General features: G+C 50.8%; 1 protein-coding gene across 2 annotated transcripts in view; it reads right to left on the bottom strand.

Annotated features, from left to right (window-relative positions):
* Positions 1-24,127, bottom strand: part of ITGA11 (integrin subunit alpha 11) — a 130,030-nt gene that overhangs the window by 12,180 nt on the left and 93,723 nt on the right. For both annotated transcript variants that reach the window (XM_043919816.1, XM_043919817.1), the window contains exons 12-22: positions 22,074-22,222; positions 18,706-18,846; positions 18,238-18,441; positions 17,010-17,140; positions 12,249-12,415; positions 10,758-10,900; positions 9,355-9,465; positions 5,907-5,992; positions 4,458-4,665; positions 2,437-2,535; positions 687-763 (exon numbers count right to left, since the gene is read on the bottom strand). In XM_043919816.1, the coding sequence (XP_043775751.1) occupies positions 687-763; positions 2,437-2,535; positions 4,458-4,665; positions 5,907-5,992; positions 9,355-9,465; positions 10,758-10,900; positions 12,249-12,415; positions 17,010-17,140; positions 18,238-18,441; positions 18,706-18,846; positions 22,074-22,222 (1,516 nt within the window). The remainder of the gene's footprint in view (positions 1-686; positions 764-2,436; positions 2,536-4,457; positions 4,666-5,906; positions 5,993-9,354; positions 9,466-10,757; positions 10,901-12,248; positions 12,416-17,009; positions 17,141-18,237; positions 18,442-18,705; positions 18,847-22,073; positions 22,223-24,127) is intronic.

Here is a 24,127-nt window from a genome sequence, read left to right as displayed (position 1 = left end):
GTGTTTATTACTGACATGGGTGATTCATGGTGTCAGCCTAAAGCGAATTGCCTCAGGGAAGCCTGCGAGACAGACAGACAGATCCACAGTTAAGAGAAGGTCTTTAAAAACTGGAACTTTCCAAGGGGAGAGAAGGGGCCAGGGCAGAAAGAGCACTGGATAAGGAGGAGGAAATCTGTCTATGGCCATACCACCCTGCACACACCCCATCTCGTCCCTTCTCAGAAGCTAAGCAGGGTTGAACCTGGTTAGTGCTTGGATGGGAGGAGTAGGAAATCTAGTGTTTAGCTTTCTGTTGTGCTACTTACATGCTGTGTGTTGTTGGGAAATTCACTCAACCTCTCTGAGCTTTTTCTTACCTGGGAGGTGGGATGGGAATAAGTCCTGCTTTGCTTGTCTTAAGGGGCTGCTGTAAAGACTGACTGAGATAATACCTGCCCAGTGCTTCACAACTGTAGGGCTTTTACGTAACTGCTATAGAAAGGTAAGGGTATTATTATTTCTATCCAAGCTGAAGAACAGCGGCAGTGCAGCAGGCTGGCCAGCACTTGGGGACTAACCTGGGGCCCTCCCAGGCTGGGGCAGTGAGGGATGGGGGATTCGGTGTGGGAAGGGGCAGTTCCTAGTGGCAGAACAGGGCCTCGGAATAGCGAGTGTGGAGGGAAAAGGAGTGGGCCAGCCCTGACCTGCCCGCTGTGAGCTGGATCTCCAGGTGGTGCAGGAAGATGGATTTGCTGAACTCAAAATCCAGACGGAAAGCCACCTGCAAAGAAAGAGTCGCTGGAGCTGGGATGGCTGGGAACTGCTTGCCCGCAGCAGCCCTGGCCCACCCTCCCGGCCCCTGCCCTCCCAGTGGACCCTGCTGGCAGGGAATGGACTGGGGGAGGGAGGACCTAAGGCTGGAGCAATGTGAGCTGCGCTCGGGGCTGTGGAGGGGATGCAGCCAAGGTCAGCAGCTCCTGAGATGGGGCTTCTTGGCTGTGGAGCCAGGCCTTCGCCACCTCCCTTTGTTTTTAACTACCGGCCACTAGAAGGCAGCAAGTCCAACTTCAGACTCTTCCTGCAGGAATTTCTGGGTGGGTGAGTTGATGGCAGGAAGGGGAGACGGCCATCAACACGCACCATGGGAGGTGGGGCCAGAAGTGAGTGGTAAGACCGCCCACATGCACTCCCTGTTCTTGAGTGTGAACAGGTGGAGAAGGGTGGAGGCTGTCCCAGGCTACTCAGCAGGTTGGTCACACATCTGTCTCCTTGTCCAGAGGCTCCCCGCCACTCCGACGGCCCCGGTCCCCGTGCTGCCCTCGGCCTTCCCCCAGGAGAAGGGCCTGGGTGCCCTGTGAGCCTCTTTGTTACCTTCTGCCCTGCCTGGTGGTGATGCTGAGGCTTTGCACAGAACCCTGGTGCTCCTCCTAGGCCTGACCCTCATTGGTTTTCCCAAGGAGACCTTGGTGGGGGGACCTTTCTCCCCGAGTGGCCATGGGTGGGGTGGGGAAGCTCGGGCTGGGTGCTGCTCCCCCTGGGTCTTCACCCAGGAATTCCTGAGTGTGCCAGTGTCTCACCTCAAAGACTACAGCCTCGACCTGCCTGGCACCAGAGATGCTCTTTTATACGGAGCCCTAATCCCCCTCCCCGTCCCCCAGCCTTGCAGACTCTGCTGCTGGGAACACTCTCAGCTCTCCAGCTAGCCCTGCCTCAGGCTCCCCGCTGTCTGATTCTCACTTTACAAGCAGCTTGGCCTCAGTTAGGTGTTCCCTTACTCTGGAACCTTCAGGGGCTGCCTGCCGCCCAGGGGATGGGAAAATGCCCCCACAATCTGGAGTCTACCCCCTTTCCCAGGGAGTTGCTTCTCCCAACCCTACACTCTTTTCACATGTACTTTTAAGCACTTGGTACCTGCTCAAAAAACATTCATTTTCCTCCCCAACTCTCCCCAGGCACAGCTGGGGAGACAGAGGCTGGACATTTTAAAAACATGTTAGGGGGACATCCCTGGTGGTTCAGCAGTTGGGGCTCCATGCTTCCAATGCAGGAGCCATGGGTTCAATCCCTGGTCAGGGAACTAAGATCCCACATGCCTCACAGTGAGGCCAAAAAAAAAAATTTTAAGTAAAAACATGCTAGGATACAGTACAGAGGGCTAACTGGCCAAGAGGAGGTGGGGGAGTGGTGGGTGGGAGTGGCAGGATTCTCTGAGGTGAGGGTCCATGCTCTCCTGGGGTGTGTTGTCAGCCCTGGGGTGGCTGGTTGATTAAGTCATTCAAATGTCATTTCATGGGAGAAAAAAAAAACCTTAATTTAAAAGCCACCCTCAGGCCTGTCTGTCCCTCCCCAGTCTGCCCCTCTGTTTTCTTCCACTTCTCTTGCTCCCCCTGAGCCTCCCTGACCTGCCCTAGCCTGACCCGCCCCAGGCCCACCGCACACCGCGCCCGTCTCTACCTTGGCCTTGGCCCGGAAGAAAGGATAGCTGACGTTGCAGACTTTCTTGTGGAGCCTCCTCTCCTCGTTCACACACTCGATGCTGCCATCTGAGTCGTCCTGGGGGAAGGTGGGGGCATCATGGGCAGCAGTTAAGTGGGGTCTGAGACCCAGGTCTGGGGGCCACCCCTGCCCCCAGCCCCCAGCTGCCCAGGCTGAGGCTGCAGCAGAGGCCGCAGAGGCTGGAAGCCCAGAGCCCAGGAGGCTTGGGTGTGGCATGGCTCTGGGTGCAGAAAACGGCAGGAGCTGGTGCAGGGCAGTAGGGGCCGGTTCCAGCAGTGCCCAGTTGTGAAGAAAATGGGCAGGCACTCATGTACGCGCTGTGTCTCTCCCTCAGGATCAAGCCTGGAGGCAGGATTTATCATTCAGCTTACAGGTGGGGTCAGTGAACCCCAGAGATGTGAGGCAACCAGCTCAGACCACCAGGAAGTGGCTTCTTCCACTTGAGGCCCCTTGTTGGATCGTAGGGGATGGGGAGAGGAAGGAGGGGGTGCTTCTGCTGTGAGCACCTCCTGGGCTGGGGATGGACAGTGGTGCTGGTGAACAAGTGAGGCTGCAGGCCAGCCCTACTCACATACTATATGTCATGTGTACATGTGTGTGCGTGTGTACATGTGCATATGGACACAGCCCTTCACAGGACACGTTTCCAAAGTCCCTTTGTGTCACAGAAATAAAACACCATGATTCCTTCCCGTGAGGGTCAGGAACAGGCATGGGATTGGTCTTGGACAGTCTGGGCTATGGCAGCAGGAAAAGGTGGATGCAGGTTTGGGGCTCTATTTCCCCTAAATACCCTAAGTCCAGATGGAGATAAAAGCCTCTGGAAGGAGAGGCCTTTAAAAGACTATCAAGTGAGCTAGGCGTTTTTACTCTGGGCTGTGGGGCAGGACCTGGGCCTGGCAGAGGAAGTGATTTTGCACTAACAACCTCTCCTTGCATCCTATGCACTGACCTGGGGTCTATTTGAGGACAGCGGGGACCCAGCAAGGGCAGGCAGCCCCCCGCTTTTCTAGTGGGCCTCACTCCACTCAGCTTCCCCTCCTGCTCTATAGGAAGAGTGCGTGCTCATGTATGTGTGTGTGTGTGTGTGTGTGTGTGTGTGTGTGTGTGAGTGTGAGTGTGAGTATGGCTGGGAGGGGTCGTCCGGTCTCTCTCCAGGCCAGTGAGGAAGGAGTGGTGGAGGTGAGAACACAGGGCTGGCTGTTCTATTCTGTAACCCCCAGGCCCCACGTGGACAAGGTGAGATCTGTGAGGACACAGACTGTGTCTGACGGAGCCTGGGACCTCTGAGCACCCACATGTGACAATAATGTCTTAGGTTTGTTCAACAGACTTGTCTTGAGGGACTTCTCCATGCCCAGGCCGGGGGACAGACGTGACTGAGAAAGGGCGCTCGCCCTCTGGCAGCTCAGGGTTATAGCAGGGCAGCGCTCAGACACTGGTGATTCCCATGGAGCATGCAGAAGGCTGTGCTGGGGGCTGTGCGGGCTGGGGGCCCTGTGTGACCTTTCGGGGCTTCAGGAAGTCACCCCAGGGAGCGTGGCATGGGGACCATGCGAAGCTTTAACATGGGGGAGAAGTCAGTTCTGATTCTTGTTAGAAGGGCTTTGCTGAGAAAGTCTGGAGGGGGACTGTAGGCAGAGGGTGTATATGTGCTGTTGTGCCCACACATGGGTGTGTATGTGTGTGTCCCTAACAAGGGCCAAGGGTGCAGGCTGAAGGATGTTCCTCTCCTGGTTCTTAAAGGCTCAGACTGCCCTTCCCCGTGGTTCTCAGCCCTGCCTACACACTGCCATCCCCAGGAAGCGTTAATAGCAGACTGACCCCAGCCAGACTACATCAGTGAGGACGTCCGGCAGAAGTCCGGACAAAGCGATCTATCTCTAAGCTCCCAGGTGATTCTAAAGGGCAGTCAGGCCCCCTTCTTGGACTCCTCCTCTCCTCTGCGCTTCCCCTCAGGCAGGCCACCAGGATCTTACCTTCTGGATCAAGCTGGCAAACTGCAGGTTTGCTGACTGGGAGATGTTGAGGACGGTGCTGTAGGCGTTCTCGCCCCTGTTCTCCAGCAGGGCCTCCACAGCCACCCGCCGCCGCGTGCTCTCTATGATGAAAACCGTGGTGTCAAAGGACAGCGTGTACGCAGAGCAGTCCTGCACAGGCTTCCTCAGCACCCTCTGGCAGTACTCCCTAAGGGAAAGAGACGGGCGGGGGTCAGGCACATGGGATGGAAAGGCACGGGTGGACCTCCGTCTGCCTGCCTCACCCCTGCAGTCAGCGTGTTTCCCTTTTGGCTTTGGCTACCAGGCAGCTCAGAGCTCAGGACAGAGACAATCCTGGTTCTTAGCCCAGCTGGTTAGAATCTCTGTTTCTACACCTTTTTACAAGGTTTGGCTGTACTATTTCTATTATTTATTTATTATTTGTATTTTTGATTGAAGTGTGGTTGATTTACAATGTTGTGTTAGTTTTAGGTGTAAGCAAAATGATTCAGTTATAAGTTCTCTTTCAGATTCTTTTCCTTTATAGGTTTTATACACACACACACACACTTTTTTTTTGGCTGTGCCAAACAGCATGTGGGATCTTAGTTCCCTGACCAGGGATCATACTGGTACCCCCTGCATCGGAAGCTCAGAGTCTTAACCACTGGACTGCCAGGGAAGTCCTTATTACAAGATACTGAATACAGTTTCCTGTGCCTAACAGTAGATACTTGTTTATATATATATAAACATAATATATATATATAATCATAACATATATAATTATATAAACATAATATATATATATAATCATAACATATATAATTATATAAACATAATATATATATAATTATATGTATATAATCATGTTATACTATTTCCATTTATAGTATATGTTTATCTAATCATCTCTAGTTGAATAAAAGTTAAGCATAAATTTTTTGAAAATACATTACAAAAATTTAAAATAGGATCATTATTTTCCCTTGTCTGCTAGTTTATTTCTTCCAGGGAATCATGATCACCCTGCTCATCTCCTGCTAACTGCTTAGCATTGAGCCCAGGTGGTCAGTCCAAGGACCTTACAAGTCACCTAGTCTGGGGGTTGCATAATGAACACAGAACGCTCGGTCTTCAGTCTCCACCTTTTCTCAGCTTATAGTGTAGAAAGGATTCTTTTTCTAAACAAAGATTGAGGAGGTTGGATTAGACTAACTATCCATTTTAGAGAGGCGGTCACTTACGCCCAGAGAGGGCTAGGCATTTCCCGGAGGTCACACAGGAGTTAGAGGCAGAGCCTAAGCTAGACCCATGCTCCAAGTTCAGTGTTTGGTCCTTGCTGCCTATGAGAAGCGTGTGCAAGATTGTCACCCAGGGCCCTGGAAGCCCAGATCCCAGCAGGGGAGCGAAAGGAGTCAGGGTGGAGAGGCGGAGGAACCAACTCACATGGCTGTGGGCAGGTCACTGCGGGCATCTAGCAGGAGGTCGGGGACACAGTGCTCATCCTCATTGCAGCCATTCCAGAAGGGCACCTGGGCCAGGGAGAGGCAGGTGTGGGTGGCTGGAAAGGGCACCCACAGCCTCCAGCCCGTCTTCCCTGTGGGTCAGCCCTTACCCTCACAGCACACCAGCTCCTCTCTCTGTGGCACTAGACACGGGCTTTGGTTTTCCTGCCCTTGTCACAGATACCGTGCTGCTTTTGATCATGGTTTTGCATAGACAGTCCTTTCTTTAGAACATGGCTCAAGACTCAACTCATCCTGGGTCCCCTTCAATCCTCTAATCAAGGTACCAGCACAGAACACCCACTTACCCGATGCCAATCAACACTGACTGAGTGCTTACTGTGGGGAGGAAGCTCTCTGGTCCTGGGGGTAAAGGATGAGGGATATGCAGCCTCTGCCCTCAACTCATGGGGAAGATGGGTGTGTGAACAAATAACTACAGTGTGAAATATGCAAAATCTGTATGAGAAATAGAAGCGGCAGAGGGAGGAAAGAGCAATCTTGGCCCATGTTGGTTGAGAAGGCTTCACAGACATGACAGTAGGTCAGAGTTCCAGAGGAGGACTGAGTTAACTGGATGGACCAGGGGGAGGGTAGTCTGGGAAGAAGGATGAGTCTGTGCAAAGGGCCTGAGGCCTGAGGCAGCAGGGTAAGTTTGGGAAATAATGGTTATTTAATGTTGCTGCAGTAAGGGGTGCAGGAGATGGAGAGATGGCTGGAGTCATGTCCTACAGCGTTGTGGGGGTGGTATCTTGCAACTGACAGGAATCACTGACCGCTTTCAGCTGCGACTGTCCTCCTAGACATGCATGTTGAAGACCCTACTGAGGAGGCTGCTGCAATGTTCACATAAGAGATGACGACGGTGTTGGTGTGGTCGTGGATGTGCAGAGTGGGAAACAGGTTAGGAGCCTCAGGGGCAGAGCAGCAGGACCTGGAGTTCATCAGGACTAAGGGAGAAAAGGGTCCCGGACGTTGGCCAAGTTTCCTTTTGGGTGTCTGAAAGGATGGTTACACCATTTATTTATAAGTAGAGGAGTTATGTGGAGGCGATTAGTTTGGGACAGACTGAGTTTGAAGTGCCTGTGACCCATCTGGGGAGAAGTGCTCAGCGGGTGGGTGGGTGTTCAAGTCACGGGAGGGGAAGCTGGTGTCACCGAGGCCGGGTGTACCTTACAGTCACTGACTTCTCAGAGGGGAGCCCCCTGAAAGTGTCAGTCGCTCAGTCAGGTCTGACTCTTTGTGACCCCATGGACTGTAGCCCGCCAGGCTCCTCTGTCCTGGGGATTCTCCAGGCAAGAATACCAGTGAGTTGCCATTCCCTTCTCCAGGGGATCTTCCCCATCCAGGGATCGAACCCAGGTCTCCTGCATTGCAGGCAGATTCTTTACTGTCCGAGCCACCAGGAAAGCCCTCTCTCAGGTCCATGTATTCTTGCTTTAGACACATTTCTATCAAGCCTGCTCCTCAGCTTCCCCATCCCGTGGTGGGTTTGTAGCTTGAAGCAGCCAGCAAGGAAGAAAGCAGAGCTATACAAAGGAGGGCAAATCAAGGCATTCAATGACAGGACTTGACTCCAGACACTTCGGAAGCCCTCAGGGGCTTCACGGTATTCTAGCTTCTGCGTTCACCTTGGTGATTTCAAGTCTCCAATGAAATACGCATACTGTTTAAGTGTGAAAACTATAGAATAACCCTCAGAAAAATTTCTATCCACTCGATTAAAAGGGATAATTTAACACGATAAGCATCTGTTATACTCAATTGTATGGAATGGCTCATTCTCCCCAGAGGCAAGATTTTATGGTATTAGAACAGTGCTGGGCATTGAGGAGAAGCTAAATAAGAACTTGTAGCAGAGAGATGGGAAGAATGCTTCTAATTTGCTGGAGGCTAGAAATCTATATTAACAAGATTTTGAGACATTTAGCTGTTATCCAAAGCCCTTGGTAATATGCCCAGACTGACTGTTTCAGCTCTATTTCTCATCTTTTCTTTACATATCCCTTCATCCTGCTTGTTTCCACATCCACACCTTGGCTATGCTGTCAGCTTTCCTGGAATAAAAGCCTGTTGTCCCCATCTCATGTCTATTAAAGGACCAGGGGAAGGCCACCACCTCCAGGAATCCCCCCTCCCTATCATCTGATTGCATGATGACGCTTCCTATGAGCTTATTCCTATTCTGACTTGGCCTATGACCTGGATCACCACCTTGCATCCGTATCATCGGCATCAGAGAATACCTTGCCCATTCATCTGCCATGGGCTTCAACAAGCTTATAGAATGAGTGACTCATACCCGCTCATGAGCTCTACTGGTTTGTAATGACTGTGATGGGAAAAATACTAAGATTCAGTGTATCCAGCTTTCCCCTGCTCACTAAGGAGGATTCCAGCCTTGCCAGGCCAGTATCACCCCCCTCTCCTGAACTGCATTTTCAGATACTCTCACTTACACGTTTGTGACTCATAATCAGGAGAAGAGGGGAGGTGTGAAGGTGGGTGGTAGGTGGTGAGATGTGGCAGCTCTGGGAAGAGGAATGAGCTGGGGGAGGCTGATGGGGGAGAATGGGAACAGAGATCTTCAGAAACCTTGCTGTTGACTATACAGTGTTTTTATGTCAGAGAAACACAAGAGAACATGTGAGTAATTCTGAGATTGTTTGCTGGCTGGGTTCTATATAATTCTCAGGGACAGTGTAGAAGCTGGAACTCACAGGTCACAGTCTTAAGACCACTGTGGGATATTTGAAAGTTGTTTCCTAGATCCTCAGGGTTTATTTTGCCTGTTCTCCTAGAACAGATTAGATCGAAATGATAACTGCCTGACGTTTTCTTTGTGAGGGATTTATCTGGAGTTGCAGAGGTAGGGAGCATCTGACTATTAGATACCAGACAATTCTAATATTCCTAGAGCCAGGGATTGAAAAATGTGGATTGAGGGGTGTGCAGAGCCATTGATGAGGCTAAAACAACTTATTTTTGGCATACTTGGAGCTGGGAGGACTGTCAATAAGTCGATCATTCAACCGGGCTCTGTGGTTGAATCACTCTCTGGCCTCCAATGTCCTCATCTGTAAATGAGGGAGGTGGCGATTGAGAACTAAAATCCCTCTGGTCCTTTGACTCTCGGGATCCATGCCGGGCTCACTCTCTGCTGGGGATACAGAAAATCTCAAAGGCTGGGTCCTTACCCTTAAGAAACTGCTCAACACAGGTCACGAGGAAGGAGGGAAGGACATGCTGGGGGTCTGTGGGGCAGGAGGTGGGAAGGTGTAGCAGGAGAAGAACTCACGTGTGCCCTCACAAAGCCTGGGCTTCTGGGAGGAGGCGAGTGCTGGGGTGGGGTATGTGCCAGAGCTGCTTCCCCGGGTGCCAGGACATACCGAGACCCTGAGGGTCGTGGGCCAGCCGTCATCCAGCATGGGGCCGTAGTCGGGGTCCTCCAAGGAATACTCGATCGAGAAAGTCACTGGCTTCACGTAGTCAGCGGTGTCCTATGTGGGAGGAGATGAGGATGGGGTGAAGGCAGAGGGAACATTCATGTCTGGGTCAGGGCCACTGAGAGAGAACTCATCTCCCTGAGCTGGGAGGACAACAACTTGTCAGCCCTGAGCATGAGTCCATGGAGCCTAAGCATCTGCGGGTGGACAGAGGTTCCCAGATGGGTCTGTAGCTGGCGTGTGTGCCTCCTGGAAAGGGCCCTTGGGTCCGTGTATGCCAGCCCCACTGCTTGCATGTTCCACCAACTCCGGCTCATCCTTCAAGGCTGGGAACCTGTGTCTTCAACCCCCCAGCCTCTAGGAAGCCAGGCAGCAGCAACACGTGCCCACACTCTGTTCAGACTGTTACTGACACTCTTGCATTGCATCCTAACTTTGTGATTGTGTATTAGTCCTAGTCCCTCAGAAGCCTCTTAGCACTCTCCTAGCACTGTGACAAGCTTATAATAAATGTGTCAAATCAACAAAAGAAGACACATGAATAGGGGCATTCAGGGAATGCTTAGAGCTGGATGAAAAACCCCTGACTCTCTCATGGAGCCCAAATCTTGACATGAGTGGCTTCCTTGTGTTAAGGCATATCTAAAAAGTTCCCAGATAATGATGATGCTGCTGGTCTGGGGGCCCCACTTTGAGAACACAGACACACCATAGGGGCAACACATTAACAGACACTAGGACTCCTTATTTTTCTGATCTTTGCTCATTGGACACCGAGGCCAAGTGGGCTCTGAGTGTCCCCTGTCTGTGTCTCCAAGACTGGAGCTGTGGCTGGGTGTCTGGAGTTTCTGGGTGGAGGAATTGGCCCCCACTGGTTCCCCCCTCTGCCAGGCTGGCCTCTGTTCCTCCCCCCAGCCTCTTCATGCCACTGGTCCACCTTCCTTGGTCTTCCTTTTCAGCTGATGCCTGCTTATCCCTTCCTTCTGAGCCATGGCCCCCGACCCCCATCCTCTCTGTAAGACATCACTGAGCTGACCTCCCTCCTTGGATTTCACCGCGTGCTTAAGCAATGGTGGGCATCTGGGAGATGGCAAAGGGGATTTCAGATGAGGGTCCAGTGAGGTGGGGAAGCAGGGTGACCCAGTGGCTCTGCTCTGGGGTATGAGTGTGGGTGGCCAAGGTCCAGGACATTGCTCCCTGCTGGCCTCCTGAGGTCTGCTGGGGGCTCAGCACCAGCCTGGCACCAGCTGAACTCTCTGCCTCTCCATGGCAGCACCTCCTCCAGCTCTGCTCCCTTCCTGGAGGAGCCTGGGCTCTGCTTCTGGGCTGCAGGGCATCCGGCTTACCAGCACGTGGAAGTTGATCCGCTCACAGTGTTCCTGGCCAGAGGAGAGAAGGGCGGCCCTGTTGGTATACCGGTCGCCGCCCTCATCCAGGTGGGCCCGCGGTGTGTACCGCCTCTCATCCATGGTGGCATTATACCTGATGCCTGGAGGAAGGAGAGGGCAAGACCATGGAGGTGGAGCCACATTTCCACAAAAGACTGTTTACTTACCCTTACAAATAGCCTTTGGAGAGTCAGCCTCCTCCAGGATGGCCAAAGAAGAGCTATTCCTCTCCCCTCATAAAGCTCGTGTAGGCAGGAAACTCCCACATGGAGAGCAAGCAAAACAGTGAGAAAAGCCAAAGGAAGGAACTAAAGAGAAGAGGGAGGCAGAAGAAGGAGAAAGGAAGATGGAATTGACAGTGAAGGGATAAAGAAAGAGGAAGAGATGGAGGGGAGAGTGAACGCAGTGGAAGAGGTGAGGAGACAGTATAGGCATCACGGTGGAGTCATGGGCCCCTTCTGGAGTCAACACAGCTCTGACCCTCTCCTGTCACCTTCCTAGGTCTCGCCTTCAGCTCTGGGATCCTGTCGGGCCTGGATCTGAGTGTCTGCAGGTGGCAGTTCCCATCACACTAGGGAGGACTGGCCAGGCCCTGCCCACCAGCTCCTCAAACCTAAGACTGTTCTGAGGTTAAAGACTGCATTCTCCTCCCTTTCAACTGGGTTGATCTTTTGCTAAATGTAAGAAAAGCCCAGCCCCTTCTCTGGTACGCCAGCAGCACTCTGGGTGTGCCAGGTTCTCGGTATTATTCTCCTTTCATAGAAGATGAAAGAAGGACACCACCACCCAGGCTTGCCTTTGTCCTCATCTCCCTTGTGGAACACCCATTTTTCAATCATCTGATTGGTCCTCCTTGGCTGAGAAGCTCTCTCTGGTCCCAGTTTCTTGCACAGGCCTAGTCTGGTCCTGGAACCTGCAGCTGCCACTTTCTGGGGATGACTGGGCCCAGGGCTGTCACAAGCCAGTGTTTGATCCCAGCCTTGGCTGAGAGAGAAGGACCCTCAGAAGGACACTGTCCTGCTGTGGACTCAAGCTCACTCTGAGAAGAAACCACTGCTACTTGGGTCTTTAGCCACCTGATCCCCTGTTTCAGATCCCTCATGGGTCTGACTCTTTGAATCTGACTTCACAGCTACACCCTAAGCTACTGGACTGCTTCTGGCCCCCTGTTCTGATTCATACACTATCTCTGACTGTTTCCACCTTCCCTAGCCTCTCCCCACATTGGTCACCCCTGCTCACTGCCATTCTCTTCCTGGCATGAGACCCCCTCCCTGCCCTTTGGAATGAGAGCACTGAATGGGTATCTAGAAGTCATCAAATGGGGCTCTAGGTGTGACCCTAGCACTCAAAACCCATTTCAGCAAAAGCCCAGATTTAGAAACAGAGCAAACACAAAGTCCTCGGGGAGAGACTGGAGCGGCGGGAGTGGGGAGGGGCCGGATTTACCGACTGTCGCAGTTTGGTAACGGGGTGCCAGGAAGACGGGCGTGAAGCAGAGGAAGGCAGCCAGGCAGGTGGCATCTCTGCCACTGCGTTTGCAATCCCTGTGAAAGATGTTGATCTTGGATGGCTCAAAGTGGAGGCTGGCATTGATCTGAACCACAGGGCGGGACCTGCAGGAGGAGGGAGAGAAGCAGGGGTGGGCAGGGTGCAAGGCTGCCCTGCTGGGACCTGGGGGAGGGTGGAGGGCCAGATGGAATGGGGTCTCTAAAACCACCACTGGAGGGTGAGGTGGTGGTGGGCCTGCAGAGAGGGGCTCTGGTGTCACAGGATTGGGCAAAAACGTGCACAAGTAGATGAAGGGCAGGCTAAGTAATCTCATAGCCCCTCAAGGCAACCCTTCATCATTTTCCTAGGAGCTGTACTCACTACAGACCATACTGACATCCTTTTGCCTCCTCATCTCATCAACCCTGCATGTCCATTACAGTAATCCGGAGAGCTTTAAAAACTCCTGATGCCTGAACTAGAACAAAACATTTTAAAATTTGTATGGAAATACTAAAGACCCCAAATAGCCAAAGCAATTCTGAGAAAGAAAAACAGCTGGAGGAATCAGGCTTCCTGACTTCAGACTATACTACAAAGCTACAGTAATCAAAACAGCATGGTACTAGCACAAAAACAGAAATATAGATCAACAGAACATGAAAAAAAGCCTAGAAATAAATCCACACACCTATGGTCAATTCTTTACCAGCTGAGCCACAGGGAAGCCCAAAAATACTGGAATGGGTAGCCTATCCCTTCACCAGCAGATCTTCCCAACCGGGAATCAAACTGTGATCTCCTGCATTGCAGGCGGATTCTTTACCAGCTGAGCTACCAGGGAAGCCCTATGGTCAATTAATCTATGACAATTAATCTATGACAAAAGAGGCAAGAATATACAGTGGAGAAAAGACAGTCTCTTCAATAAATGGTGCCAGGAAAAGTGGACAGCAACAGGCAAAAAAAAAAAAAAAAAAAAAAAACTAGAATATTCTCTAACACCATATACAAAAATAAACTCAAAATGGATTAAAGACCCAAATGTAAGATTTGTGTTTTCCTGTGAACACATTTCAAGATGTTTTCCTATGTTAGAGGACAACATAGCCAGGATACTCTTTGACATAAATTACAGTAATATCTTTTTGGATCCACTTCCTAGAGTAATGAAAATAAAAACAAAAATAAACAAATGAGACTAATTAAACTTAAAAGCTTTTGCATAGCAAAGGAAATCATAAACAAAACAAAAAGACAACCCACAGAATGGGAGAAAATATTTGCAAATGAAGTGATGGACAAGGGATAAATCTCCAAAATATATGAATAGCTCATGCAGCTCAATATCAAAAAAGCAAACAACACAATCAAGAAATGAGCAGATCTAAATAGACATTTCTTCAAAGAAGACATACAGATGGCCAAAAAGCACAATAAAAGATGTTTAACATTTCTAATTACTAGAGAAATGCAAACCAAAATTACAATGAGGTATCACCTCACACTGGTCAGGATGGCATCATCAAAAAAATCTACAGACAATAAATGCCAGAGAGGGTGGGGAGAAAATGGAACCCTCCTTCATTGTTGGTGGTAAAATAAATTGGTACCCCAGTATGAAGATTCCTTAAAAAACAAAAAATAGAACTACTATATGATCCAGCAGTCTCACTCCTGGGCATATATCCAAAGAAAACTGTAATTGCACACCCCAGTGTTCACTGCAGCACTGTTTACAATAGCCAAGACAAGGAGGCAACCTAAATGTCCATCAACAGATGACTGGATGAGGAATATGTGATGTATATACATACATATATATATGGAATATAAAATGGAATATTACTCATCCATAAAAAATCATGAAACAATGATATTTACAGCAATATGGATGGACCTAGAGATTACCATAGTAGGTGAAGTCAGAGAAAACCAAATATAAGATATCACTCATGTGGAATCTAAAAAAATATACAAATGAATTTATTTACAAAACAGAAACAGACTCACAGCCTTCAAAAACAAACTTACAGTGACCAAACAGTAAAGTTGGAGGGGAGGGATAAACTGGAAATGTTTGGAATTAACATATATATAGTACCATATATTAAATAGTCAACAAGGCCCTACTGTATAGCATAGGAAACTCTACTCAATATTCTGTAATAACCTTTATGGAACAAAACTCTGAAAAAAATGTACATATGTATATGTATAACTGAATCACTTTGCTGTACACCTTGAAACATAACATTGTAAATCAATTGTACTCTACTATAAAAACTAAAAAATCCTGATCCCCAAATTGCTCTCCACGTCAAATCAAACCAGAGTCAGCATCAACATGTCTTAAAGCAATGCTTCTCAGACTTTGGTATATTTGCACATTTCCTGGGGATCTTGTTAAAAAGCAGGCCTGGGATTTCCAGCAAGCTCTCAGGTGATGTTAGTGCCGTTGGTACCTGAGCCACACTTTGGAGAACGTGGGTGTTACAGCACTCCAGGTGATTCCAGTGTGCAGACAAAGGAGGAAACGACACAGTTCTAGAGACTCCCCGCTCATCCACTCAGTCCAACACTGCCCCATCCAGGCAGTCAAGGAAACATGAATTTACTCTCGAATTGACTAAGTCAAACAGAGTTAGGGAAGGAAACTATTGCCTCTCCAAACCATGCATTTATATAAAAAGAAACAAGTGTAGTGAGTTTTACATGCTTCAGAGTTCTAGCATGATTATCTGTGCTAATATGCTGCTCTTCTTAGTGCAAGGGGGATGGTGCCTCCTCTGTGCTGTGGAGTGAGAAGGGTAGGTTTGAGTCTCGGCTCCTACTGGACAGACCATGTGATCTCTCTGACCGGGAATTGTGAGAGTCAAATTACATAAGTGAGAATGCCCTTCGACATTGCAGAATGCTGTGTAAATATAATGGCTTATATCAGCAGTTCTCAGACTTAGGTGCCTACTGGAAGTGAACACCTGGAGAGTCTTTAAATGCCTGAGTCCTTGACCTAGAAATTCTACTTTAAGTGGTCTGGGTAAAACCTGGGTAATGAGAGGTTTAAAAGCTCCCAGGTGTTGCTAATGGCAGTCATGTCTGAGATCCAGGGAGTTTGACTCTAAATTTTCCCTAGAGGGCTCCAGCCCACAGTTTCAGCGTCACTCAGGTAGCACTTAGGTTTAGACATCACAAGCTAGGGCTTGACTGAATCCACTCTGTGGGACCGATTCTTCCAGTGTATCTTGTTTCCTGTAAAGAATGTAGTTTGTGTGTTGCCCCACAGACCCGGGAGATAATGTCTACCCACTAACCTGGGCCTTGTTCACCTGTCTTCCTTCCTGGCTAGAACCAAGGCAGTGAATACATTTAGTCCAAGCTGCTGTCGCTACCGAAGACCTAACATCCCCTGCAGAGGATCCTTCAAAGAAGGATCTGCGGAGAAGGCCTTCAAAGAGAGACAGGCTGTGGCGCCAGTGAAACTTCCGTGCTGGACCTGCAGAGACCCCGCTTCCTCAGTGCTGCCCACAGGCGTGGGGCAGCTGACACTTGGGCCATGGCACTGGGGGGACGCTAGGAGCTCGCAGATACACTGCTCCCCGTTGCTCCCCTAAGGGGCTGTTGTAGAAAGCGGAGGCTGAATTCTTTCTGCCTCTCTGGAGACGCTGGAGCAGGGAGCTGCCCAGAGCCTGAGTCTGCAGCTCATTAGCTACTTGCCTCTCGAATCTCTCTCCTCCTCTCCTGCCTCAGTTTCCCTGGACCCTCACTTCTGCTTCTGGGACTGAAGCCCCTCCCACAGCAGTGCGGATGCACAAGCTTTAGCCTCAGGCTCTGTTTTCTAGGGAACCTGGACTAAGACATTTCCTGAGTGGAATCTAATATTCTTGAGGACCAAGAACATAAAGATTCTCCCCATGAAGTCATCAGCTATCTCTGTTTAATATCTTTCTTAAGTTGTATGAAAAATGTGATTGCACTTTTATAAAATTATATGCAGATGGTAAAAGACTGGTAGGGAAATATGCCAAAATATTAATAGTGGTAACGTTAAGGTGATGAAACTGAGTGATTTATTTCTCAACTTTTCTCTAAGTTATTGTATTTATAATAAAAGTATCAACATATAGAAAATTAGTTCAAATTAAAGGTTTTTTTGGCTCAAAAAGTAGCTGACACATCACATGGTAGAATAGATGGACTTTTAGAAAACCCCTTTTTTTTTTTTTAAGTTTCAGACCATTGCTTAACACAGACCCCAAGTACAAATGCATGACAAATATCTGATGGAATGGTACAGAAATGAGGCCCTGAGAAAGGAAACCAGGGGTCAGAAGGGGTTTGGAGGAAAGAAATCTTTCACACTAGGGGAGAAGGAGATCCTCCCAGCTGAGAATGTCCTCAGCCTGTCCCTTTAAGAGAAGCTAAATGGGAGAAATGCCCCAGTAATCAGAACTTTTAGAAAAAGGCAAAGGGGGTTTTTAGTCACTAAATAGCTCTAAAATCTCTGAACCCCACTGAGAAGAGGGATTTGGACTTCAAAATAACTTACAGTGATTCCATAAAAATGAAATTTGTAGTCACAATGGGATAAGAATAGGGTGAATTTGGCCAACAGTGATTAAAGACAAGAGACAAAGAGTCTAAAGCGTGTCTTTTAAACCCTGTATCCATCAGGACCCTCAAGAGAGCCCAAGAATCATGAAAAATGGGGGAACCAACCACAAAATCACGGCGTTGCCAAGTGCGCCCACTGCCAGGTCAACGAGTCCGTCCTCATCAAGGTCCAGTTGTCCGTGAATGCTGCAGCCAAAATACTGGAGGCCAGGAGCCAGCTCTGAGGCGGTGATTCTCTGTAGGAAGTGAAGAGCTGGGTGTGGGCACCCTAAGGAGTAGATACAACTGGGAGCCCTGGAGACAGCCTGTTTGAAACTATCAGGAAACTTCCTCAGCCCAAAGCTATCTCCTCTCCTCATCTGTTTTGGAACCTGAAATTTCTATCATTAAGTCATTCTTTTGGATTAAAATAATGTGTCATAAAAGTGTTCTCCACTGAAGAGGGAAAGGGGGGAAAGATGGGGTAGGAGATAAGAAATACAAACTATTATGTATAAAGTAAATAAGATATGAAGATATACGACACAGGGGATCTAGCCAATGTTTTATAATAACTATACATGGAATATAACCTTTAAAAATTGTGAACCACTCTGATGTACATCTGTAACATATAATATTGTACATCAACTATTTAAGAAAAGAATTCCCCGTAGGATGTAAGTACACATTACATGGCAGGTAACCCATCACTATCTCTAAGTGTGGTGTATTAGGCTATCTTACTAATAAAATAGGCAAAAGTGATGAGCCTGAGGGGAAGGCGCTTGGGATGGCTCACTCTTGGGGACAGCACTGTTTCTAGCCTGAGGCATTTCCAGAGAGGAGGAGCCCAAACAGGCCTTCTCCATTCATTTGTTCAGCTGTGTCCGACTCTTTGCACCCCCATGGACTGTAGCCCTCCCGGTTCCTCTGTCCATGGGACTTCCCAGGCAAGAATACTGGAGTGGGGTGCCATTTCCTTCTCCAGGGGATCTTCCTGGACCAGGAAACGAACTAGCATCTCCTGTGTTGGGAGGCAGGTTCTCTACCACTGAGCTGTTAGGGAAGCCCCAGGTCTTCCCCACATGTAGTCAGTTGCATGAAAGCATGTGAGGGCCAGTGGGATTCAGGTCCTTGGGGGGAGTTTGTTATTGCTGTTGTTGGGGAGATGAAGTTGAGCAGGGAGAAGGTATCCACAGGGGTGATGGGAAGGTCTTAAGACTAATTTCAACTTGCGGCAAGTAGAGCTAGGACAGATAGCAATCCTTTCCTGGGTGAGGCCAGGGCATGAGCTACTAGAACTCCAAGTTCTAGCTCCATTTATTTTGGGGGTTGGGGTGGGGGGCAATACCTGCTTCGGTGTCTTCAGGATGCTGCCTTGGAAGCCATGGTAGATGTAGATGACACCCCCGTGGTTGTCTTCCAGAGGGGCTCCCACCACCACATCGTTGTAGGAATCTTGATTGAGGTCCCGAACCGAGGCGATGGAGAAGCCGAATCGGGCGTTCTGGTAACCATGGGAATCCTTCAATGTTCCATTGTAAACAAACCGGTCCTGCAAAATCAGGGGCAGGAAAAGGCTCAGGGGGACTTGGCAAGGTCTCTCAGGGTCATGACCCACTCTGGCCTGCACCATCCCTTCTGTGTTTCCCTATTTCTTTCCCGCTACATAAACCCAAGGACAGAGGAGGTTCCTCTCCTCTCCAGTCTGGCTCTGCAGACATGCGCTGGCCTCCGCTTCCCATTTTCCTTCATGGACACCTGATCAAGGCATGGGTCAGGTGTCCCTGGAAAGCTGGCCAGCATCCGCGCGCCGTACCTGTCTCAGGTTATAGACGTACACCCTGCCCCGCTCTCCGCCCTCGCTGAAGTACATGGGTGCGCCCACCAGCAGGACGTCAGTCACACCGTCTTCATCCACGTCCACCGAGGTGATCTCGCTCCCGTAGTAAGAGCCTATCTGCGGCACAGGGATGGGGGAGGGGCATGGGGCTGGGCTGCTGAGAGGCCTCCCCTTACCAGTGGACAGCCTTTGACTCAGACTCCTTGCTGAAAAAATGAGCGACGCCCCCACCTCCAACCCTTTTCTCCTTAACCATTCTGCCACCACCTGACTTTCCATTATTTAACTTTTGTTGTTCAGTTGCTAAGTCCTGTCTGACTCTTTGTGACCCCCATGGACTGCAGCACACCAGGCTTCCCCATCCTTCACTGTCTCCTGGAGTTTGCTCAAACTCATGTCCATTGAGTCAGGGATGCCATCCAACCATCTCATCCTCTTGCACCCTTCTCCTCTTGCCCTCAATCTTTCCCAGCATCAGAATCTTTTTCAATGAGTTGGCTCTTCACATCAGGTGGCCAAAGTATTGGAGCTTCAGCATCAGTCCTTCCAATGAATATTCAGGTTTGATTTCCTTTAGGATTGGCTGGTTTGATCTCCTTGCAGTCCAAGGGACTCTCAAGAGTCTTCTCTGGCACCATACATCAATTCTTTGGCACTCAGCCTTCCTTATGCTCCAACTGTCACATCCACACATGACTACTGGAAAAGCCATAGCTTTGACTATGGTATAGCACTCCAAATTATGCACATGCCAAACATGTTTAATCAGTCCTCTGTTGGACATTTAACTCATTTTCAATATTTTATTTTCCAAATAACTCTGGGCTTAGCACCTTGGGTGGTGACTTGTGGTTTCTTCTCAGTATTTGAGCACTTAGGGTGTTCCTCTCTCGCCTTGGGTGCCATGCTCCCAACTCAGAAACCTAAGGGTCCTCCTGGCTCCACTCCCATCTCTCCCACCTGCAGTCTCCCCACAAGTCCTCTTGGTGGATGCCAAACATGTCCCAAATCCACCTACTTCCCTCCTCCTCTGATGCTTCTTCCTCAGGTGAGGCACCTTCCGAAGGACCCCCCATCTCCAGACTGGCCCTCCAGCCCAGCCCTGTGGGGAGCTAGAGTGGCCTCCAGAAGCTGACCATGTCCCTTCCTTGCTTTGGGGGGGAATGTCCAAACTCTGCAGTGTGACCCTCCTGGACTGGCCTCCCTGCCTCCCCAGCCTCTGTCTCCCACCCTCTGGCTCCCACATTCCCCCAGACATACTAAGTGATTTCTCTTCTCCAAAAGCCCCCTGCTCTGGAGGGCTTCCCATCTTCCCCTGTACATACTTTTCTTTAGCCTGTACCCTTTTCTCCTCCCCTCTCTCCAGGTCTGTCTATCGTCCTACAGGTCACTTCCTGTTCAAAGACACCCCTGGCCTTCCCCACTCCATCCCCTGCCATGGGGGCCCCTTCTCCTTGCTCTCCCCCAGCCCTGTCCTCCTCCCCCCAGCACTGGTTCCCTCCACAGATGCCCCCAACAGTGGGCGCTGCTCCTGTCTCATTCCCTCCAAGCCTGGGTGCTGTGCCTGGCATGCAGGAGGTGCTCTATAAATGTTTATAGGAGCAAGGGGTTGCTCGGGAAAGAAAAGGAGCCCTTCCCAAGGACAGGCCCCGTGTGAGGCACTTTACAGCCTCACGCTGTCTTGGGAGAGATCATTGTCCTTATTTCACAGGGCAGGAACTGAAGCTCAGAGAATTTGAGTCTCTAGCCCAAGGTCAGAAGGCCGGTCACAACCAAATTGGGTTGGAACTCTGATCCATCTGACGTCCAAGCCCATGATTCTCCCTTCCTGACTTGGGGTGTTTTCAGAAGAAATTTATCCTCAAGCATTAAAATCTTTTAACTCAGGAGAATGATAAAAAAAAAAATACAGAAGAGGGAAAAAAGGAAATTATAAACACGGTGTGGGGAGGGGAGAGATGTGCCTACGTGAAGTGATTAAGAGGCAGACAGAGAGCAGAGAGGGAGGCGGAGGGAAGTCTGTCTAAACATGTGGCCTCTGCTATATGGGTCACGGTGATTTGGAATCCACTTAACTTAGCTGCCTTCAGTGCTGCGGTTTCTCGTTTGGATGTTGGAGGCAGATCCAGGCAGTAAAAATGTCATATATTCTTCGGTGAATTCCCTCCGGCTCTCAAGGTCTAACCTTGGATTCCTGAGAGCTGGCCACGGGTGGGGTATGGGCAGGCAGTGTGGAGGCTGGGACCAGAGCAGCTCCCAGAGCCCCCAGTGTGTTTGGGATGGGAAGAGGAATAGTGGAAGGATGGCTCCCTGCAGCTAGAGGGATGGAGGTTAGACCTGGCAAAGAGCGTGTCCTCATGGCCAAGGGCAGTGGCAGAGGCAGGAAACAGGGCTGTTCCCAGGCTCTGGAGCACCAGGGGCAAGCCAAGATTAACAGGAAGGACCTGGACAGGGCTCAGCTCAGCGCAGGGTGCCATGGATACGGGATGCTGCCAGGCAGGAGGGGCCAAGGCCTCGTGTGGGGGTTGTTGGGGTCAGGAGGTAGCACAATTTGGGCAGCCCCACCAAGAGTCCAGGATTCTGAGCTTTACCCAGGGAATCTACCCAATAGCCTTGGAAAAGCTGTGTTTCTTCTCAGGACCACGGTTTTCCTGGGCTACTGAAATGACCTGTATCAGAACCCTGTTTCCTGATCTTTTCACCATCACTGACTTTAATCATAGCTTTCCTCTGTGCATTCATGACCTTCTAACATGAGACTCTAGCAGCACAGCCTAGTTGCCCACCACGTCTTGGGGTGGGGGGTGTGCTGTGACATTGGCGGTTATACCGTTCTGCATCGTGCCCATTCCAGGGAAGGAAAGAAGTCGGCATCTTGGTGAACCCCTGAGGCCTTGCTGTGGGTGGAGGCATGACTCCTCCCACTTCTGGGAGCACCGAGGTGGCATGAGGAACACGAGTGCCCCTTCAGATGCCCAGGGGCCTTGTCAGCCCAAGCTGGGAAGTCACGGCCTGGATGTTGCCTCTGCCAGAGCCCTGAACTCTAGACACGACCAGAGAGATGCTGGTGGTCGGGGGCAGAGGTCTGGCTAGTGCTTCAGAGTCAAGGGCTCCATGAGTTCTCCCAGGTTCTCGTTGCCGCAGCAGGGTCTGCGATCTGGCTTTCTGGGGAGGGAGCATCAGCTCCCAGGTGGGTATTAAGAAGGCATACACCCCTAGCCAGGAAGGATGCTTGTGGGTCTGGGGACAGTCCTGTGAGGGACGAGCTGAGCTGCAGTCCCTCCCAGCCTTGCCATCCCATCCGTCCCACCTGTCGGCCCCGCCCCCAGCCCCCGCTGCGTTACCTGCTCGCCCTGCAGGGCCTGGTGGATGGTGAGGCTCCGGTTGTTGTGCATAGTGAACAGGATGACTTTGCCTGTGTGGTTGAACCGGGGGGCTCCGGCCACGTACACCCGCCCCTGCCTGGAGGACACGACCGATGTGACTGTGTACCCTGCCGTGGGAGGAAACAGGCTGGTCTCCGGCCCCGCGGCCTGGCAGACCTCGCCAGGGCCTGGAGGCATGGATGGGCCACTGCAGAGGGGCATTCAGAGCAGGCTGAGCAGATGGTAGTTTTAGACAGTAGTTCCCAGGCTCAGCTGAGGAGGCCTGGAAGAGGCAGGGCTTGGAATGGGCTGGTGGACGCAGGGAACTCACTGCGCCCACCCTCTGCTGGAGGGCATCGAAAGAAGCCAGGTGGGGTCACTGAAAGGCATCGCTGCCTGGAATATGCATATCACCTGCTTCACTCGCCCTACAGATGAGCACGTGAGGGAACAGGGAAGCGAGAGAACAAACCCTAGCCATACTTCTTTTTATTTTGGGCAGGCTTTGTTTCTGATCCCCACCAGTAGTCTCTCTGGGGACCAAGTAATGTCCTCTTCATCACCAGAATGCCCTGCTAAGTGGTCCACCAAAAAATGAAGGGTTGGCTGTGCAGAGGCAAGGAGCTGCTCTGCTCAGGGCATGGAGGTGGGGGGTCTCAGGGATTCCAGCAGCCCCAAAGCGGGGAGTGCCCAGGCTTCTCTGCATTCACACGCGTATGCCACTCAGAAGAGAACAGGACGGAAACCCAGGGGCTCTTTGGGAAACGCCTCCAATCCATGTTCTCGGGATCTGTGCCTGGTTCCTGTGAGTTTCCAATCGAGCAACCAGCTCTGGGGAGTGACTGTGCAGCGTCTTTAGACAAATCTCCTGAAAATGGGACCCTTGCAGGTATGCAAAGCCGAGTCCTACTTCCTGCCAGATGATTTGGAGAATGGATCCCAGATTTTAGATGGGTGTCAGGCCTTGCTGGCAATTCCCGGGTGTTTTCTGGGGAATGAGCGGCTCCTTCTGCTGTGTGTGCATGCCTGTATATATGTGGTAACTGTCTCTCGGGTCCCACCAGTTGCTTTCAGAGTGGCTGCGGGATGCACAGAAGCCAACCCACAGTGGCTGGGAGTGTGGGCGCCGTAGGGTGGGGAACTCTGGTTCTAGATACACCATCTTTGACTCTTGGAAAGGTATTCTGGGAAGTGGAGTAGGTGAGAGCAGGATATCGCATGGAGGGTGGCCAACAGGGCCGTGTATTCAGAGCAATCACAAAAATACGAGGGTAGAGCAGGCTTAGCCTTGTGCGGTGGAGCAAGGGTTTCTTCTAAGCTGAGCCCTTAGCAGCATTACTGAGAGTATTCTCATTGACCCCAGGCATTTGGGCTTCCCTGGAAGGAGGGACAGTGATCATGGGAGGGTCCTAGGGGCTGAATGTCCTGGGGGCAGGCAAGGCCGACTCTCCAAGCTCTAAGCAGTGCTGAGAGCTTCCTGCTTCCCTGCTGTCTGCTGGCTGTGGCTGCAGTTCCTGTGGGGCTCTCTGACCAGCAGGCGAGGCCACCCTGAAAGCCAGAGAGCCTCCCTGAAGGCCTGGGGCCGGAAGTCCATCAGCTTCCCCAGTGTGGAGGCGGAGAGCCTGGCCTCCCGGCCTCCTTCCCCAAACTCCCCATCTCCCTTGGGGCACAGAGGGAGGAATCTTCCAGAGGTCCCCCACAGTGCCCTCACTGAATGAGCCCCCAGAGAGAGGAGGAGCAGAAAGGCTCTCCCTCCGGACTCCCACCCAAGGAGGGACCATGGTTGGGCCTCACGAAGGGTCTTCTGGGAGGAGGAGCGACCTTCCCACCACGGAGAGGCCCACTGCCAACTTAGTTCACGGAGAAGTGGGGTCTGAGGCTGCATTGGTGATAACTTCACAGCTGGTAGACTCGGTTCAGAAACTCAGAAAGACAAACAATGGGAGCCCTCTCCTTTCCTCTGGTTCAGCCCTTTCTGCATGAATGGCAGAGGCTCGCTCTTACAAAGCTGGAGGTGACTGGGCTATGGTTAA

The sequence above is a fragment of the Cervus elaphus genome, chromosome 12, assembly GCF_910594005.1.
Source record: "Cervus elaphus chromosome 12, mCerEla1.1, whole genome shotgun sequence".
Classification (NCBI taxonomy): Eukaryota; Metazoa; Chordata; class Mammalia; order Artiodactyla; family Cervidae; genus Cervus; species Cervus elaphus.
This window is presented reverse-complemented; position numbering and strand designations above follow the sequence as displayed.